Here is a 17,437-nt window from a genome sequence, read left to right as displayed (position 1 = left end):
GGAAATAATTCTTCCTTCACATGATCTTAACCAAAAGACTGAGAACTGAGGGAAAGTGATTCTTAAAAGCATCTCAAGCTGAAAAGTCTCAGTGCCAAGAAAGGCACTGGATGCTAATGTGTCTACTGCTACTTGTCCTGGTGTGAGTCTGATGACTATAGGCCTTTCTAGAGCAATCTTTGCACCTTTCACTATTGTTTGACTCAGTGCAGCGCCAAGTATCTGACTTTTAAAGCAATGCACCAGGCCTGGCGCAGTGGCCTAGTGGCTAAAGTTCTTGCCTAGAACTCACCAGAATCTCATATGGTCACCAGTTCTAATCCCAGCAGCCTCACTTCCCATCCAGTTAGGAAGCGTGAGGCCTGGGAAAGCAGTGGAGGATGGCTCAAAGCCTTGGAATCCTGCACCCTGCAGGAGACCTGGAGGAAGTTTCTAGCTCCTGGCTTCGGACTGGCACAGTACCGTCTGTTGTGGTCACTTGGGGAGTGATTCATCAGATGGAAGATCTTCCTCTCTGTCTTTCCTCCTCTCTGTATAACTGACTTTGCAATAAAAATGAATAAATCTTTTTAAAAAATGCATCAAGCACAGCTCAATAACCTAGTGGTAGTCTTGCATGCGCCCAATTGGGGATCCCATTTGGGTGCTGGTTCCTACCCTGGCTACTCCACCTCCCATTCAACTCTTTGCCTGTGGACTGGAAAAGCCACGGAGGATGGCCCAAAGCCTTTGGACCCTGCACCCACGTGGGAGACCCGGAAGAGGCTCCTGGCTTCAGATTGGCTAACCTCCAGCCATTGAGTCCACTTGGGGTGGGCAGAAAATCTTTCTCTGTAAATCTGAGTTTCCAATAAAAATAAATATATCAGAGAAAGAGAGAGAGAGAGAGAGAGAGAAAGGGAGGGAGGGAGGGAGAGAGAGGAACGAAGGAAGGGAGGGAGGGAGGGAGAGGGAGAGAAAGAGAGAGAGAGAGAGAAAGGAAAGAAAGAAAGAAAGAAAGAAAGAAAGAAAGAAAGAAAGAAAGAAAGAAAGAAAGAAAGAAAGAAAGAAAGAAAGAAAGAAAGAAAGAAAGAGAGAGAAAGAGAGAAAGAAAGAGAGAAAGAAAAAGAGAAAGAGAGAGAGAGAAATATAGGTAGGTAGGTAAGTAGGTAGGTAGGTAGGTATCAACCAGGAACAAAGTAATAATTTTAAGTTGGGTGAATTCCATTATCTCTGCATAATTTCTTACAATGAAAAAACCATTACTAAACAGAGTCGCAGAAAGGATTTAATGCCCAGGTCTGAAAATATTTTCTAGTATTTGATACTATGGCTACAACTCAGAGGTCTCAATTTTTCAGGCACAGGCACACAGTCAAACTGCATCCCCCCAATAGACAATAAACTTTTATTTGAAAATTGGTCACCTCCAAAAAAATCTAAGAACTGTCTTTTTTCTTCCAGCAGCTAGTGACAAATTCACACACACTATCTAATCCTCATTCTTCTGACAGTTCAGGTTACAGTTGCTAATCCCTTCAAAACACTAAATCCTCCCCTCTACAAGGATTAGCAAAGAAGGGAAGAAGAAAAAAACCCTTTCTAAAGTAAAACAATCATGTTATCTTCATTTCAATTCTTAGGAAAATAATTCTGAAGGAGATGGTTAAATACTGTAGAAACTGACTTTAATAGAAAACAGTTAAGCAAAGCTTGTGGTTCTTTAACCTGAGAACAGTCTTCTACCAAATGGAGTCCATCAAACGCTCCCAAACTAGCTAATCAATCAAACACTGAGACTGCAAACTTCAATGGCTCCAAAGGCTCTGAATCAATCTCTCAAGCATTTCTGGAAATCAGTAGAAGCCAGAATATTAGCTATCATAAATTTATTATATTCCAAAGTGTCTGGTGGCTTATCATCTTCAGAATCTCTACGGACATACTCCTCCTTCATCTCACAATGCCCTTGTACCTCCCAGCTAAGAACAACAGCACCAGTAACTGCTGACATTTACTGAGTACTAACGATATGCTGGGCACTGTGCTGACTGTTTAACCTTCGTTATCTTACTTAGTCTTCACAATAACCCTATGAGTCTGTACTATTATTTATTTACACATTGTAGAGAAGAAAAGTTAACCTCAGGAAGGTTAACTAATTTAATGCCACTTCTGTTCTCAAAGTTCAAACCCTGAGGTTCCCTTTTGCTTGTCCACAAAGACAAAAGATTTATTCAAATACCACTCAAAGAAAAACAATCATACCTTCTGTCTAGGGTTATTTTTTAGAAGTTTTTGGTAAATTTCACTTTCACGGGCCGGCACCGTGGCCTACCAGCTAAAGTCCTCGCCTTGAACGCCCAGGATCCCATATGGGCACTGGTCTAGCTGCTCCGCTTCCCATCCAGCTTCCTGCTTGTGGCCTGGGAAAGCAGTGGAGGATGGCCCAAAGCTTTGGGACCCTGCACCCATGTGGAGACCTGGAGGAAGTTCCTAGATCCCAGCTTTGGACTGGTGCAGCACCGGCCGTTGAGCTCACTTGGGGAGTGAATCATCGGATGGAAGATCTTCCTCTCTGTCTCTCCTCCTCTCTGTATATCTGACTTTGTAATAAAAAAATAAATAAATCTTTAAAAAAAAAATTCACTTTCATGGTAAAAAGGCACAGGTACAAACATGTGCCTGTTACATTCTTTAACCTTTGCAAACCTCAGTGTGTATAGTGATAAAAGCACTTCGGTTGAAATCCTCATTTCTAGGTCTCAAACCCCCCAGATTTTTTAATTCTGAAGCCCAGGATGAGCTCTGAGATGAGCATTCTAAACAAGTTCTCAAAAACTGCTCTTGTTGCCGCAATAGGACCCACTGCTTTATAAGAAGGGAAGAAAGACAGCAATCCTTTCTTGCTTTAGCTATCACTTCAGAAAACACTTTCAACATGAAAGACAGTTTAAAAACACCTCCAGGGTCTGAAAGCTAAGCAATTTTCCCCTCCCCAACTCCACTACTCTATTTCACAAAGGGTCCAATGGCACCAGTAATACAAATAGAGTGGAGATCTAAGGAAAATTATGAACAAAATATTACAAATTTTATCCCCCAAACCTCTATATTTTGTTTCCTTGGCCAGAAAAGGTTTTCCTTTGGGCTTCCCCGTGAAAGAGATAGGTGAAAAGAAAATAATAGATTGTTTTGTAATATTAATCCCACCCAAATATAGACTCTTAGAATAAATTTTTCCATCTACATAAAAATATCAAAATGCTCTAAATTTCTCCAATCTCTCTTTTGTTATCCTAGGCTCCATCTCAAAAGAGCTACTTCTCTTACTCAAGACTCACCCAAAATCTACATTTTCCTAGGCAGCTTAAATATCGACTATGTCAAATATCATCTAGGATGAATTACTTCAGGGAATAGGATTTGTTTTAAAAAAAAGTCTCCTCGGCCAGCCCAGGGAAGCTTCTTGTGTGGGTGCTCTCAACCATGACTAAACTGCACCGAGAGAAATATATTTTAAAATATTAATATGGTCTGGCACCTTCCTGATGCTAATGCATCCAGGCCCATCCCAACGGCACAACTGGGAAATTAACTGAAGAGAAAAGCAATCTTCCCTCTGCTCTTTACTTCCACATGCTCCTCCTCCACATCTTTGCCATGCACAGTCTCATTCTATACATATACAGAGACAGAACATGTTCACACACACAAATAACTCTGCAGGAACCAAAAATCAAAGCCTAACCCCATGGTTTTCAAGTGAGCAAGTCCAATTTCCTTCTTTGTAGCTCTTGACACATGCTGGCTGGGAGCCGTCTGGATTTTTTTCTGCCTTGTTCCCGCACCAGAAGGCTCTGCACTGCAGGTCAGGGGATGATAAGGAAATGAACAGTGTAATTTCCAAGGCCTCTGAACACAGCCCTGTCAGCAGCTCTGGAGGCGGGTTACTCAAGCATGGCTTGAAGAGTGAAAACCACAGAGAGGAGGGCTCAGCCAGCCAGCAGTGGCAGGATCTCAGCTGTGTATGTTACTGCCACCTCCAGCCTTAAGCCCAAGCCCTGCTGCCTCCCTGGATAAGCTCTGCTGGTGAAAGCTCTTATACCCAAATGGCAAAAACACAAGTTCACGCTGGGAGAGGAAGATTAAAGACCAGGACTTCGTTTTCCATGCACTCTTGTGTAGATACAAAAACACTTAGTGCTCTTCCAGCATCCACAAGATTGCAAATACTGGCAAACCCCAGATAACATCCATCCAACATACCCAGCCTCACACCAGGGATGCGGCCAGGAAGAAAAATTCAATTCATATTAAATCTGAAATCCAACAGCCCCTTCAATATCCCCTGAAACCAATTCCTAGTCTTTTCTCCCCCCTCCAACTTAAGTATTGGGGAGGCATCACCCGCATGCAAATTTCCCACCCCAGCTTTGGAATGACTTCTGAGCACAATAATGAAAGTCTTAGCCAACCTGTTCATCTACTGATATTGGGCTTCCTGCATGCTGTTATATCAGTTCATAATTGCCTAGGGCAGAATGAAACATATTTCAACTCAAATCATTCTCTTCTAATATTTATTTGATGATTCCTATATGCATGGCACTTACAAGTAATTTAATCCCACAATAACCTTGCATATGTACTATTGTCATCATTCTACAGATGAGAAAAACAAGGCGAAGCAGTTAAGTAACTTGGTCAACACCATTCAGTTAACAAATGGCAGAGCTGGGATGCGAATCCAGACAGTCTGGATCCAGAATGTATATCCTTAATCAATAAATCATCCATAAGAACTGATGTGACATTTAAGCCCAGAAGGCTGGTGTTTTAACTTAGAAGTGGCCTCTCAAAGCCTACTTTATAAAAGAAATTAACTTTAATGAATATATCAACTAAAGAGACTTCTGAAGTACAGATTTTCTGAGCCTTTATCCCAAAAAACTTACTTAGGAGATCTAGGGTAGAGCCCAAGGACCCTTACTCTTGATATTCAGATGACATGATGATTTTATGGAACGTATTTTCAGAAGCTGCTATGGCCTATAAATGCAAGAGTTCCTTAAAAAGCAGGGATGGTTTCTATTTTACTTACCAATGTGTAAACCCAGCATCAAGTACAATACTGAAATCTAAAAAGCTTTCATTGAAAGCATTAAATAGAGAAGGTAGGAAGTGGAGGGAAAAGGTCAAAACACCCATATTCTATAACAGAGTGCCTGGATTTGAGTTCCAGCTCTGTTCACCAATCCAGCTTCCTACTAATATATACGCTGGGCAATATTTACCAAGCAACTGGGATTCTACTACGTGGCAGACCCAAATTTAGCTCTGAATTCTGGCTTCAAAGCCAAAGCCTGGCTATCGCAGGGTAGTAAATTAGTAGATGGGCAATCCTTCTCTGTCTCTGCTTTTCAAATAAATAATAATGAAAGAAGTAAATGGGAGCAGGTACAAGTGCCACAATGGTTAAACTGCAATATGTAGTTGGGATCCCAGAACCAAATTCCTGACTCCTGGCTTCAGCCTGGGCCAACCTTGGCTGATGCAGAAATCTGGAGAGTAAACTGAATGGGGGATGGGAGATCTTTTTTGATCTCTCTTCTCTCAAATAATAAAATATCATTTATTGTATGAATTTTAACATATTTTATTGCATATATATTCTTTTCAAATGAACAAAATAAAATAGTAAAAAGAGTGTATTACTAAAAGGGGAAAAAAAATCCCAGAGTAACAGCATGTTGTTAAGAACTGAATGTCCAGGCCCATTGTGGTACACAGGGCCAGGCAGCTAACTGTAGCATCATCATCTCCTCAGCAGGCCCAGATGCTCCACTTCTGCTCCACGTTCCAGCATTATAACGCACAGAGGAAAACAATGGATGCAGGCCTTAGTACTCAGGTCCCTGCCACCCATTCATATGGGAGACTCAGGTGGACATTTATTCTATTGGCTTCAGCCTAGCCTGGCCTCAGCTAGATAGAAGAACTCTTTCTGTCTCTCTCTCCAGAACTTCACCTTTAGAATAAAGATAAGTATTAAAAAAAAAAATTGGACATCCAGAAACCTGATTTCTGAACTTGGCTTTGCAACTATCTATAAGATTCTGAGAAAGACACATGATCTTCTTGGTCTTAAATTTCTGCCATTGAAAAAATGAGGAAATGGGCCCGGCGCAATAGCGTAGTGGTTAAAGTCCTCACCTTGCATGCCCGGGATCCCATATGGGCACCAGTTGTAATCCCAGTGGCCCTGCTTCCCATCCAGCTTCCTGCTTGTGGCCTGGGAAAGCAGTTGAGGATGGCCCAAAGCTCTGAGACTCTGCACCCACATGGGAGACCCAGAAGAGCTCCTGGTTCCTGGCTTCAGGTTGGCTCAGTTTCAGCCATTACGGTCACTTGGGGAGTAAACCATCAGATGGAAGATCTTCCTCTCTGTATATCTGACTTTCCAAGAAAAATCAATAAATCTTTTTTTTAAAAATGAGGAAATTAGACAAATCTTTTTCTGGACCTTCTTTGGATTGCAGTACACAGCAGGAAAATAGAACTGCTGAATTAAAAAATAGTTTAAGTTTTCAATTAGAGAACGTGACTCCGTCCCATATAAATATCAACTTGTGTTATTTTTTCCATAAAGGAAAATGCTTGAGGATATTTGGCTTTAGAAAGCAAGACTGACTTCTGTGTCACCAATAGCTGAGAAAGGACAGCATGAAGAAAAAGAGCCTTGGATGTGAAGGAATAAAAGAGAACTAACCTTGGTTGGGCAATGAGAAATTGCAACACAAGAAAAATGAGCTGGAAGGCATAAAGTAGGACACGAACACATAACCAAGGGCAAAGGAAGATGCTCTGAGGACACATGACATGATAACACACATGATCAGAAGGCCAGAAAGCAAAGAATACATTCAATTGTTCTCTTTGTATTCTAAACTAAAGCAGAAGTAGTAAACATAGGGAGCATTCTGAAAGGAATAGAGCTGACACAAACATGGCAAAGGCTGAATGCCCCTAACTTGCAAGATCAAAACAACAGCTAAAGAGAAACCAGGAACTTCTGGTTGCAAATTCCTAGATTCTTGGACCATTAGAGCCTACTGGTCACCATCCATGACTTGGAAAAGAGAAAAAGAGAATCTCCCCTTAAACAGCTGGTCATAGGCTGTGACAGAGTCAGCACAGATGGATCACTGCCATCTGTGATTTGTAAATTCCTCTTTTCTTGCCTGTCAGAGTGGCGACACAAGCACTAAACTCAGGACACTCAGACGGACGCACTCCCTCCCTTTCCATCCTTAACTTAACAACCTATCAATCAAACCAAAGGCAAGGGAACAGACAGGAGCCGGAAAGCTCTGTCTTGTTTATTCCTCAACGTGCCCTCCCCCATCTCTTCAGCGGCAGGAAGCATAAGGCAGGAGTGTTCTGCTACAACTCTGGGGCAGCTGCGTTTGCTAAGAGCCATCTCTAGTCTCTCCTACAACTCTGGGAAACAACACAGGGCATCCTGCCAGAGATGCAGAGGAATAAAAGTGGGATCCCACGGACAGAAATTCATATCTTTGGCTCCTTGGCTTATAGAAAATTCCATCAGCCACAGCCTGAGGTGTGTACCTAGCAGAGAGAGAAGGCCATAAAGCAGATTACATGAATACTCCAATCGCTTTCATTAGCTGATACTCTACATGTAAGAATCCTGCCCGGAACCACAGACACCATGGTCTTCTGCCCTATTTCCAAAGGAGTGAGTGGGGGGAATGACTCCAGTTAAGATACTTTCAAACTTTATGAGTTTTCCCTTTACATGACAGTTCCCAGCTTAGAGTAATGCAATTCCTAGATCATATCAAAACATCTGTTTTGCTGTTTTGGTTTTGCTGGTTGTCCTTACACAGAAGGAACATTCCAAACCAGTTAGGCCATAGGCAAGCCAGTATCTCAGAAACAAAATCTCAAAAGGTTTTCAAAGACTTTGCCTATAAATCATAGTACCAATTGTCAAACACTGTCTGAACACCTATTACCCCAACTCTTTTGGTTCTTGTTTCTTAGTATCTGCTCCACTAACAGGCTCCTGACTCTTTAATTTGCATGTTCCCCTCCTTCACTTCCAGAATGCTCTCTCCCTAAAGAGTGTTTTCATCTCCTAGCAACTTCCAAACACTTAAATAGTTATTTATTTCACTGGCCAAAGGCAGTATGGTAAGTCACCCCAAGAACTAGACTTTCCAAAAGGGTTGAGGGCACAGGAGAAGGAACTGAAAAAGCAGGCTCTTTGGAACATCATACTGCACAGCACATTCTCTGCTGCTAAAAGTTCTTAGCAATTCATCACTCTTTCAAAAACTGAAGCACACTCATTCTGTTCTCACTCAACTGCCCTATTCTCTGTCTCCCTAGGAAGCAAGTCTCACAGCAAAATCCTATTATTAGGGGGCAAGATTCCTTGGCTCTAAGGTATATTCTTAGCTAAATACACTACATCTTTCAGTCCAATTATAATCTGAAGGGAAATCACCCAACAAGTCCCTGCACCCATCTGAGTGGAAACGGCTTTCATTTGTTTCTCTGTTGGAGACAATCGTGAACATTTAGACTTAAATCCAACATGAGGCCAAGCAATATTAATCCTTTCACTCACCAGCTACTAGGCTTGGAGGGTTGCAACATGAGGGAAGTACTCTAAACAGAAAAGAAAATGAAGGCCACCCTCAGAAGCGTTTTTCAGAATAGGAAGAATAATTATGGGCACAGATATATGACACAATTCCTGCAGCCAGATGTAGGGAACAGTCTAATAGGCGTGGAACAGAAGCAAGGACTTCTAGGACTCCTAGGCCTCTTTAAAACAGTATTATCCATCTGTACCCCAGAGAAAATGGCAAATCACAGCCAGCACAGGATGAACCATGCCAGTACCAGCTGGAACTTGACTCTGCTGAGGTGGACTATAGCATCTGCCACCTAAACACAGGCTGCCTCTCTGGCAGCTGCTACTGGGAAATGGGAATGAGCCACTGTGTTATTAGTGAAAGAAATTCACAGCTCTGTTACTAGGAGAAGCCTAGATATTACTAAAAGCTACAGAAGTGCCAGAGGCTACCACTAAAATCCAGGCACTAAGAGGATATCCCCACCCAAACATACACATCCAGTCTTTATTTATTATTAACACTTATACATGGAAATTGGTATTCCCTGCTGCAGCTGATGTAATTATGAAGAAATCAATTTAGGCTGCATCTGCTGGGATCAGCTGAAAGTATAGGGCAGGCAGAGCACAGAGTAGAAAATCAAGAGCCGATGAATAGCTCATCATCAGGACAGTAGCCTTGTAGGAAACTGTAAACTTAAAGTTTAAGAAAACATGAGCTGACCATAAAAGCACATCTATTTGTTCCAGGCCTGTTAGCTCTATTTCCTGAGGCATCACCTACCGTGTTCCCAGAGCAGGGGACTCAGCAATGTCCCCGTAGGGGGACTACAGGTACCCATCCTTCCAAGTTGAGCAGAAGGTAAAGTACTATTACATTATTTGGCAGCAATAGAACCATGAGAGAACTCTGATTCCCAACAGCTGCAGAAGATATCTGCCAAAGTGCTGCAACTTTAGTGGTCAAAGAATCTCTTTCTAGGCGAAATCTTCATAGCCAAAACATAATTCCTAAAGTCTGTTTCAGCACCTCACAGTACAGGTATGACCTACTGCTCCTTGCTTACCTGTGGCCCTTTGTTCCTAGTAATCACCAAGAGAATATTTAAGATATACCCCATGAATCTTAATTAACCTCTTTTACCAGAGAACCAGCAGCACCATTTATCCCATTAACAACAACGTACAACCTATACATTTAACCAAAAGCTTAATAAGTTTATCAACCATTGACTGTGATGACAAAATGCCAATCAAACTGTGAATCGCATAAAGATTTCATGCCAGCTTCTAGCAATACATGCCTGAGGTGGGACAAAGACAAAATGGGAGTACCTCAATTCAGAATTCAAAAAATACCTTCTCCCAAGTAGCTGCCCCCAACAACAGATATTCTTTTCCAAAATGTCCAGGCCTGCTGCAAATGAGTCAGCAGGGAATCCTCTAATTTGGAACAAAACCACATTATCATTACCAGCTGCTCTGACCTTGTAATTGGTCATTACCCACAAACTAATGAGCCTCCCACAGAGTACACACAGCATTTGGTGGTTAGTCCAAAGCAGTTCTGACTAGCAATGGGCAGCCAGATCTGGCCACCTCTTACCTTTTCAGACTTCACTTTCTTTAGCGGGCGACACTCATTCTCCCCTTCCTCTGGCTCCGGTTTAGCTCCCAAAGGATTGAGCGCTGCCCCAGGCTCAATAGCTATACTCCCAAGTGGCTCCACAGCGCCTGTGTCCACCCCTGCACTTCCATCATACTGACCAACCCGTCCTCCTAATGGAACGGGCTGCAGGACCCCAGGATCCTTTTCTGAACAAGTCCCCACTCCTTCGCTTCTCTCCTTCTTGCTCTTAGACGAACTGTTCTCCTTCTCCTTTTTGGAGCCAGCTACACTGCGAGATGCCTTAGTCGCCTTCTCTGAGCCCTTGGGAGCAATGGCAGCAACCAAGCCTCCTGCATTGGCACCGTCTGCTGAGCGCCCCTGCACCTCTTTCTTGCTAGCTGCCCCCTCACTTGGAGTGAACAAGGAAGTCCCTGGAGTGGGTTTGCTAGTGTCTTTGCCACTCTTATTCCTTTTGGATTTTGATTTGCCTTCCTTCCCTTGAGGGCCTGGCACTGGGGTCACAAACTTGATGTTGTCTGGTAGTGTGGCCACAGCATTGGGAGCTGGTATCCCCACCTCCTTTGAGCCTGACATTTCCAGTTTCTGCTGGTCCTTTTCCAGATCGGCGTCCAGGTCAATGATGAGATTCCCTACTCCAATGTCCCATTCATCCCCACTGTCGTATGTCTCAACCGGGTTTGCATCCACTCCTTTCCCTCCGGAGGCTCCACTGCTCAAGGACATCTTAGAGTCAACGTCCCACCTCAAGATTCAAGGCTCTTCCTTGCCCCCAGCTTTCCTATTTTCAGCTTCAGCTATGTTCTCAGACCTGCCACATTGGTCAGTACATGCCCAGTGGACAACATCATTGCTGGAAAAAGAAAATTTAAAAAACTGTTAAAGGAAACAATACAGGCAAGGACACAGCCTGAAACAAACTCCCACACAACACAGACCCTTCCTATGCAGCTATCACATCACAATGGACAAGACAAACAGGTTCAATTATATCTCTAAACAAGCCACATTGGACCTAGGGAAATGTTAAATTCCCACTCCATCACCAACAGGGGGAGGGAGGAGGACATGGAGGGGGGAGGGAAACAATTTTTCCAACAGCCCAGATATTCTGTGGTTAAGTCTTAACTATGAGTACTCTACAGTTAGCTTCCCCTTCTAGAGACTAATTTCTACTACCATTGCCAGCTGGCAACCCTCTCATATTGGAACAGGCCTTGGTGTTTCACAGGTTCAAGTTCTAGCACAATTTCACTCAACCCCTCTTTCTCTTTGCTTCTTGATTATCAGAAACTCAGAACATAATCTAGCAAAAGGTTTTAAAGTCTTCAAACAAGGGTCTGACCTTATTAAAGAGTAAAGTCTTCCTAGCCATTCTACTATGGGATGGGGGAGGGCAGTCCTGTTATGGTTAAAGAAGAGTGAGAGAGAAAAGCAAACAGAATTGAGAGAAATGTAGCTTTGGGAGAAGGGGCAAAGCCTGCAACCAAAGAAGACAGCTCTGAGACAGGACTCAAGCAACCAGTTCGAGTCATAAAAACTTAGCTAAGTCAGCCTTATCAAACTCCAGGCTTCAAATTATGTCTGGCCTTTTGCCTCTTTCCACTTGAATATGAACATAGAAAAGGAAAAGAATGTTTACCAAAAACCCTAACACCTGGATGTGGGGGTAACTACCTACTCTTTTCAGCTTGTTTTTATTTAATTAATTCATCAGTGAAGGCAGAGTGAAAGAGCAAGAAAGCAAGGGCACAGTCCCGTCTCCTGCACTTATATAAGATTAATGGCACTGTATTGATGACTATCAGTGCCTCACAAAAACAGAGATTAACTTAAAAAGGAGAAAGAGAGGAGGGTATTAAAGGGCAATTTATATTAGCCCACTGTCTCCTGACTCAGAAGGCCCACGGGCTTTAGCATCTAGAAAAGTAGGCAGTCTACATCCACCAATCAGGGATTTCTTATGAAAATGTTAAATTTCATCCTTGCTTATCCCTCTATCCATCATCTTTCTACATCCATTTAGAGAATAACCCTTAAGGTAACTGGGTGGACAACCAAGCAGTGGTGTCACAATGTATCCTGCAAAGTGGATATCTAACAGGTAAACGCTACAGCTAGGACAGTGCTAACACAGTACTTTTTCACCTGCAACCAGAGTGCAGGGGCAAGAAAAGATGTCATCCTAGGAGAAAAGAGCTGTACCAGATGAATGTTTGCTAGCAATGTGATATTTGAGAGGTATGCACATTAATCGGCCATTTAGCTGGAGACCTGAAAGTAAAATACATCCATTTCCCAAGTAGAAAGCTTCCTATCAACTACACCAACCACTGTTTATTAGCAGATGTCAAGTCACACAGATACTTCATAAATGATTAGCAAAAAGTATGTGCAGGGGAAAAATGAACCCCCAAAAATGTCATCCACAAAGGAAACATAATCCTAAAGAGGCAGAGATGGTACCTTTGAAAATGATCTAGGATTTGGAAGAAATTTCAAGTAAACTGTTTGGAATTCTCAACACTACACAAGAAGATTTGGCCTCCAAGAAAGAATAGTGTAGTAGGTGTTTATTCACTTGAAATTTATTTCTTGTCCACCATGTGCCAGACAGTAAATTAGGTGCTGGAACTATAACAGCAAATAAAACAGCAAATAAGGCTGTGGAACATGGAGTTGAGAGGGCATTTTGGGCAAAGGGAATGAAAACTGAATCTCCACTATAGAGAATTATTACAGCACAATTCTTCTCCACATTATAATTTATCACCTATGCAGTCTTGCAATTGTAGCTAGGCTTAGAGCATAACCCACTTTAACCTAAGGCTAAACAACAACCTTCAGGGCCCCACTGTCAGCAGCACATAATTCAGTCATCAGAATAATACCAAGTTATTTATCCTTAAAAATACAAGACATTCCTTAGATTCAAAAGACTTTCCTCTAGAAAATAAGATGATAACTAAAGAGACTCTTTGGAGAAATAAAGGAAAACATTGAAACATATTAAAAGAGACAGCTTCTGATGCAGTGGGTTAAGTTGCTGCTTGAACCACCAGCATCACACATGGGAGTGCCAGTTCAAGTCCTGACTACTTAGTGCCTCTGATCTAGCTTACTTTAAAAAAAAAATTCTTTATTTTTATGGCAAAATCAGATATACACAGAGGAGACACAGAGAGAAAGATCTTCCCAAGTGGCCGCAAGAGCTGGAACCAGGAGCCTCTTCCAGGTCTCCCACGCGAGTGCAGGGTCCCAAAGCTTTGACCCATCTTCTACTGCTTTCCCGGGCCACAAGCAGGGAGCTGGATGGGAAGCGGGGCTGCCAGGATTAGAACCCAGCACCCATATGGGATCCCAGAACATTCAAGATGAGGACTTTAGCCACTAGACCACCACAGTGAGCCCTGATCTAGCTTCCTCTGCATGAGCCTGGAAGACAGCAGGTGATGGCTGAAGTACCTGAGCTCCTGTCATTCATGTGGGAAACCTGGATGGAGTTCAGGTTCCTTGGCTTCTGACTTCAGCTTGGCCTAATATTGGCTGCTACTGCCATTTAGGGAGTAAAGCAACCAGCAAATTAAAAATTTAATTAAAAACAGAACTTTTGTTCTGTTACTCTACCTTCCAAATAAATATATAAATTATAATATCAACGAAATAACAATTTTAGTGCTCCACCACTACTACACTGCCAAAATATGCCAATAACGAAGACACAGCATTAAAAAAGTAACAGGCTGAAACAAAGAGATAGATCCTTTAAAACAGCAAAAGCATATAACAGTTTCAAAAAACAGAAAATGCAGAGATAACAAAAATGCCGCATCAATTAAAAATCAGACATAAATCCAAAAAGCACAAGATTTTAACTGTGGGGCCCGGCGCGGTGGCGCAAGTGGTTAAAGGTCCTCGCCTTGCACGCCCAGGATCCCATATGGGCGCCGGTTCTAATCCCGGCAGCCCCGCTTCCCTTCCAGCTCCCTGCCTGTGGCCCGGGAAAGCAGTCAAGGACGGCCCAAAGCTTTGGGACCCTGCACCCGCGTGGGAGACCCGGAAGAGGCTCCTGGCTTCGGATCGGCATAGTATCGGCCCGTTGCGCTCACTTGGGGAGTGAATCATCGGACGGAAGATCTTCCTCTCTGTCTCTCCTCTCTGTATATCCACCTTTCCAATAAAAGAAAAAAAAATAATAAAAAAAAAAAAAAGAATTTAACTGTGAAAAATGAATCAGTGAAGTACAAGAAAATGGAAGATCTTTTTCCAAAATGCAAAGAAAAAGGAAAGTGAAAAGAAAATAATGAAATAAAGAGAAAGTACTGAATACCATTAGAACAAATAGAAGGTAACCTATCATAGACATACTAAATGAATAACATCTTAAGCTGAGTAAAGATCTTACATGCAAATGCAAAGATTCACTAAATTTTCGGCAAAACAATTTTTTTTAAGATTTATATTTTATTAGAAAGACAGATTTACAGAGAGGAGAGACAGATCTTCAATCTTCTGGTTGACTCCCCAAGTGACCACAATAGCCAGAGCTGAGCTGATCCAAAACCAGAAACTTCTTCCGGGTCTCCCACGTGGGTAAAGGGCCCCAAGGCTTTGGGCTGTCCTCTATTGCTTTCCCAGGCCACAAGCAGGGAGCTGGATGGGAAGCGGGGCAGCCAGAACATGAACTGGCACTCATATAGGATCCCAGTAGGTAGAAGATTAGCCAATTGAGCCATCACACCAGGCCTTCAGCAAAATAACTAAAAAAGCCAAATTTTCCCAAGCTCTGTCAACATTTTTAAATTAGAGGACAAAAACTGAGCCAACTTCAGATGACTCTGTAATATTTTTTTAAAGTTTCTTTCTTTTTCTTTTTTTTAAAGACTTAACAGAGAGTAGGAGAGACAGAAAAAGAGGTCTTCCATCTGCTGGCTCACTCCACAAATGGCCATAATGGCCAGAAATGAGCTGATCTATAACCAGAAGGCACGAGCTTCTTCTAGGTCTCCTACATGGGTCCAGAGTCCCAAGGACTTGAGTCATTCTCTGCTGCTTTCCCAGATCATAAGCAGAAAGCTGGATGAGGAGAATATCAGCCAGGACATGAACTGGTACCCATATGAGATGCCAATATGAGGGCACAAAATTTGCCTACTAGTTGCCATGGTGCCAGCCCCTGCTCTGCACTATAAATTGGTAACAGAATCAAATTCTATAGAATTCTGAAGAAAGATGTTTATAGTCAAGAGTCTTATACTGAGCCTAGTCATTATTGATAAAAATATTACTTTTAGTTATCTAAGAATAATACATATCCATCTTACTTTTTAAGAACTGTCTAAAGTGGGCCTGGCAATGTGGCCTAGCAGCTTAAGTCCTCGCCTTGAATGCCCCGGGATCCCATATGGGCGCCGGTTATAATCCCGGCAGCTCCCTGTTTGTGGCCTGGGAAAGCAGTTGAGGATGGCCCAAAGCCTTGGGACCCTGCACCCGTGTGGGATACCTGGAAGAAGTTCCTGGATCCTGGCTTTGAATCAGCACAGCATCGGCCGTTGCGCACACTTGGGGAGTGAATCATCAGACGGAAGATCTTCCTCTCTGTCTCTCCTCCTCTCTGTATATCTGACTTTCCAATAAATAAATAAATCTTAAAAAAAAAAAAAGAACTGTCTAAAGTAAAAAATAAAAATAGTTCAATGTAGCATAAACTTAGGTAGTTTTATAAATGCAAATACTAAGTAAATTTTGTAATCTGGAAACCTAAGATATACAAAATGTTCCTGAAAAAAATGTGAGGCAAATCACGGCTTTATAATAATACTGTAGCTTAACAGTTCATGTTTGACACCAAGGAAAAAAAAAAAAGAAAAGACCTAAATTATAAAAACACCACTTGCTCAAATTCTTTGTTGCAATTTTACAGAGGATAACAAATTGTTGTTTTGGTTTCTCTGGTTGGTTTTTTCTAGTAAGCACATAATATTTCTGCCATGTTTTTAAAGTTTCTTCTGAAAAGGGAGCTGGAGATGAAGCAACTGATGGTTTGTATTCATTTCTACATCTTAAGTGAGCTATTCATTGGACAAATGAAATAATACTATACAATAAAAAACTGGAAGGCCAATTCCTGAGAAGGAAGGTCTTAGAAACAAGGATTCCTTAGTCTGGAAAGGAGAACACTGAAGGGAGTCAGGCTGGTCAGACTCAAATACATGGTTGTTGCAGTGTGGCAAAGAGAAAGCTATTCTTTAATGGTGAGAACAGAAATGAGATCCGTGAGTAGAAATTACAGAAAGACAGATGTTTAACTCAGGAAAAAATTAAATTACGTAAGGTTCCCAGCAATGACCCACCATATTTAAGGAGGCCACGCCATTACCACTGAAAGTGAGCAGAAAAAGCATAATCACCTGTCAAGCAACTACATAAGATTAGCCTGCATGTGACAGGATTACTCGACATATCCAGGGCCTTTTTCTCATCTACAATTCCATTAATGTACCATCAAAAAGTCTCTCCTCTCTATAAATCTGCCTTCCCAATAAAATGTCAAAAAGTTTCTAAGTTCTTTAAACAAAAGCAATAAAAAACAAAACCAATACAAACATAAAATAAATAAAAAGTTCTCTCCCTGCCAGAAAACTAACCATGCAAACAAGCATCCTGAAGATCAATCTTTCATAGCTCTAATGTTGTTTTAGAAAGCCCCTATCCTATTTTGGATAGGGAAAGGGTTTTCACAAGTACTACTTTCTACCAGGTGACTTGTCAAAAAATCAACTTTCTGAAGTCTGCAGGTTTCACAGTCACTTTGATGGTACATTTCCAAAGACACGTTTGTAGAACTGCCAAGGAATCTTTAATCAGCCTGGCTGCAACAGCCAAACCACTTCCCATCTGCTTCCTTAAGCATCCCTGGCCTTATATAGCTAATAATCAACTCTCTGACAGTTCACTGCAGAGATGTTGAAGCCCAGGAGGTAGGGTAATGAACAAGCTAACTGGAAATGAAAAAGCGTTGACCTCTTGCTTCCGTGGCAGACAGACTGCAGACCATGGGAACCCATATCCTAGATACCACCAAGCACCTACAACCACCCACAGCTCTCTGAGCACTTTCTTCTCCTGCCTGCCTAATCATGCTCCACTTGTCTATTTAA

The 17,437-nt window shown here is 42.1% G+C and overlaps 1 protein-coding gene across 1 annotated transcript in view; it reads right to left on the bottom strand.

Annotated features, from left to right (window-relative positions):
• The window catches only part of ZNF609 (zinc finger protein 609), a 204,990-nt gene that overhangs the window by 168,742 nt on the left and 18,811 nt on the right, over window positions 1–17,437 (bottom strand). Inside the window, exon 2 of the mRNA XM_040969705.1 lies at window positions 10,257–11,130. Within this exon, the coding sequence (XP_040825639.1) occupies window positions 10,257–11,003 (747 nt within the window). The 5' untranslated portion in view covers window positions 11,004–11,130. The remainder of the gene's footprint in view (window positions 1–10,256; window positions 11,131–17,437) is intronic.

The sequence above is a fragment of the Ochotona curzoniae genome, unplaced genomic scaffold (genome assembly GCF_017591425.1).
Source record: "Ochotona curzoniae isolate NIBS_2020 unplaced genomic scaffold, NIBS_Ocur_1.0 scaffold_4701, whole genome shotgun sequence".
NCBI classification, from domain to species: domain Eukaryota; kingdom Metazoa; phylum Chordata; class Mammalia; order Lagomorpha; family Ochotonidae; genus Ochotona; species Ochotona curzoniae.
The sequence above is the reverse complement of the archived record's forward strand: the minus strand, read 5'-3'. Positions and strand labels throughout refer to the sequence as shown.